The 3,481-nt window shown below is 33.7% G+C and overlaps 1 protein-coding gene across 1 annotated transcript; it reads right to left on the bottom strand.

Moving 5' to 3' along the window:
• LOC104749518 (cytochrome P450 71A20-like) lies at positions 618-1,800 on the bottom strand. The gene is made up of 3 exons (XM_010471166.2): positions 1,473-1,800; positions 758-1,253; positions 618-629 (listed from the first exon to the last, which is right to left on the bottom strand). Exons 1-3 carry the CDS (start codon positions 1,526-1,528, stop codon positions 618-620), a joined length of 564 nt encoding a protein of 187 aa, XP_010469468.1. The 5' UTR covers positions 1,529-1,800.

Below are 3,481 nucleotides of genomic sequence, written 5' to 3'. Positions count from 1 at the left end.
CGACCAGATCAGGCTTATCATCTCCAAGTGGTCCTATCTTGACTCTCCAGTCAAATCGTTTTACAAGGTTTGCAATCGTAAGCTCGGCCAAGGCCAATGCAAATCCTATTCCAGGACATTTTCTTCTCCCTGATCCAAAAGGAAAGTACTTAGAAATCTTGACCTTGAAAATCAACAAAAGAATCCAAATGCCTCTCAGGCCTAAATTCCTCTGCATCTGATCCCCAAGTTACAATGTCTCGTTGAATCGCCCATACATTGATTAGCACCTGTGTTTGAAAATAGAACTTCTTTAAAGCATCTTGTGTCATTGTCATTTATATTTTATCTTTATAAGATATAAAGACTAACTTGTGTTCCTGCAGCTATGTCATATCCATTAAGCGTGACATCTTCACTCAGTAGTCGCGGAATTAGTGGACCTGAAGGATGTAGCCGAAGCACCTCCTTGATCACAATNCAAAATTTTGACAACTCAACCATTAGGTGAAAACTCATCCATAAGGACGGCTGAGTTAGCGCATAACTCACCCAGATTTAATAAGTTAGCCGTAACGCTTGGCTGACTTATGAGCATAACTCAGCCATATTTTCATAAGTCAGCCGTCCGCTCTTAATCAAATGTTTTTCTNAATAAACAAGAAAAGTGTTTTTAACAAACAAACAGAAAGAAAATTGAATAAACAAGAAAGTTGTTGACGCTCTTATAATTGTTCTAAAAACTTATTTTCCTTGAAAGAAAATGAAATCGTTTTACCAACAGAAGGTTTTTCAAAGCGGTTCTGTCAAGCTTGATAGGCGTCGTTTTATCTTTTTGAATAGAAAGCAACATATCAGTGAAGTCTGATCTGTTTTCCTCTGCATCAACATGTTCTTCCACCACCTTTTCCAAAAAACTACGGATCTCATTTTTTACTGTCTCCACTTTCTTATCGAAACCTCGGATCTTGTCTATCCATGCCAAACTAGGAATGTATTCACCGATAGGGAAAGCGCCCATTAGCTCCATCAATCTCCTTACTATGTTCTTTGAATTTTTGCCGCCTTCCTCGCTGCTATATTTTCTTCCCAAAACAACTCTAGTCATTACATCATTTGTAAGAGTCATGAGGATTTCGCTTAGATTAACTGGGGAAGAGGAGGAACTGGCCTTCTCAAGTTTCCGAATCATCACGTTGATCTCTTCTTCTCTTATATTCCCAAACGACCGTACCGTTTTGTTGCTAAGTAGATTCATAACGCATATGCTCTGCCTACATCCCAAGTAGATATTGAAGAAAAATTAGCAATACTATTTGGGATCTTAATCCTAAAATTTTGTATACTATTGTATAGATTCGATGTACGTAATATTTTTGTTCTATAAATAACAACAATAGGGAACAATCTTGTGAATAATACCATATATTTTAAAATACATCAACTCATTGTTAAATGAATTATAAAAATGATAAGAGAGTAGAACAATAAACCTTAAAGTGCCTCCGATATTCTCCGTAGGGGGCCAAGGCCAAATCTCTCCCACCATTAAAAAGTTTCTGGGCCACTCTTGATTTTGGCCTATTAGAAAATTTTATGTCGTGTGATTTCAAGACTTCATGAGCATAGTCAGCGGATGAGACAACAAGGATGGGGACACGGCCAAAGTGAAGGAGCATTAGTGGCCCATAGTGAAGGCTGAGGGAACAGAGAGAGCGGTGAGGATTTAGACTTAGCTGGTAAAGGTTTCCTATAACTGGAAACCGCCATGGAGATGGTGGTGGGTTAAGGTTTGTTTTGTTAGCTCGTATGGTCAGGATTCGCTTTAGGAAGAGAAAGGCAAATAGAGTTGTTAAGCACATAGAGAGCAATATCATGTCCACTTTATTATTATTTTTTTTAATTACCAAAAGTTGATTTCAAGCTCTTCTATTTAGAGTGATTTGTTAGCATTTGAGTTCTCTATACTATCTTTTATTATATAATAACTAGGATCGGATCCATGCTACAATGTAGAGAAATATTCATCAATATGTAATATAATTTGTAGTAAAAGTATGAATATACATAATGTTATTATTTAAAATTTAGTTTAACAATTACTCATTAACAAGATCATGATATGTGTTAATTGTATTGATAAGATGTCGACACGTGTTAATTCTAAATTTACTAAAACATAGAAATAAAAAAATAAAATTTCTAAACCTATCATGAAAAGGACTTTTATACACAAGTAACAACAAATAACTGATATATACAAAAAAAAACTAATTTTTAATTATAAACCTAAATTTGATAGATTTTTTTTTTGTATTTACTTAATAAGTAAGATATATATAAAGGGTCGTTTCAAAATTATCCATTAACATGATCATGAAAAGTGTCAAGTCTTGACACTTGTCAAAAAAAATTAAAAAGAAAAGCTAACAATTTTATTATATAAATATTAAAATATATTTATTGAAAATTAGTCATTAATGTGATCATAATATATGTCAAGTTATCGATTTAACATGTTGACACGTGTCAAAATATGTTGTTGACGTGATCATGACACATGTCATTATACAAAGTTTTGTTTCAAAATTTATCATTAATATGATTATACTTATATTACTAGGGAAGTACCCGCGCTTGAAGCGCAGTATTAAGATTTTAATAACAACAGTTTTGTTACTTCATGATATGTTACTTTTCTGAACTAATATGTAATAATTGACATATTTAGTCTCAATGTGAAATATTAATTGAGTCTTTTAAATAAACAACTAAACATTAGTAAACAGATATTGAAATTCAATAAGTAAATCCAAAAATTTTAAAAGCGTAAGCAATTTCCAATAGTTCAATATTATAATATATTATCTCAATTACAAAATAAAGATGAGAGTAATGCAAAGTTGTATTTCAAGTAGCGGTTAATACAAACATACTAAATTTAGACATTCAAAAAGAGAAAAATAAACGGCCAACACCCCATTCTTTACATTTGAGTGTCTGAGATTTCACCTTGTTGCTTAATCACATGGTTTATGTAATAATGCCCAGCAAATTCAGACTTGTAAATATATAAAGTGTTTTAAGACCATTCCGGCATCGGTCGACACCAGTTCCTGTAGCATCGGTCGACACCGATTGAGCATCGGTCGACACTAGTACCTGCCGAGTCTTATTTTTCCTGGTTTGATAGATTGATTGTGTTATTGTTGTTTGTTGACTTGGGACTCTCATATGCTTGTGTGTATAACCCAGTAGATGGGAGGACGGCCTCACTAAGTATTTATGATAATACTTACGCATCTCAATTGTTGTTTGTGATGTGCAGGTAAAGGCAAAGTGTGATCGTGGAATCAAGGCGATGATGAAGGGGTGTTCTAGAGGCTTGATTGATTGTGGTCTAGCTGTTGTTAGGTTGCTAGATTAAGTCATTGGAACATCGTAGGATGTTAGCTTTTGGTTATTTCTTTGTTTGGATTATGATGTTATTGGATTATTTATG

The sequence above is a fragment of the Camelina sativa genome, chromosome 2 (genome assembly GCF_000633955.1).
Source record: "Camelina sativa cultivar DH55 chromosome 2, Cs, whole genome shotgun sequence".
Taxonomy (NCBI): domain Eukaryota; kingdom Viridiplantae; phylum Streptophyta; class Magnoliopsida; order Brassicales; family Brassicaceae; genus Camelina; species Camelina sativa.
This window is presented reverse-complemented; position numbering and strand designations above follow the sequence as displayed.

Excerpts from the sequence above, each read along its gene's own strand:
- LOC104749518 (XM_010471166.2), bottom strand. The coding sequence starts at position 1,528 with ATGGTGGGAGAGATTTGGCCTTGGCCCCCTACGGAGAATATCGGAGGC. Across the intron at positions 1,254-1,472 it reads AATATCGGAGGCACTTTAAG|GCAGAGCATATGCGTTATGA; the intron begins GTTTATTGTTCT and ends CTTGGGATGTAG.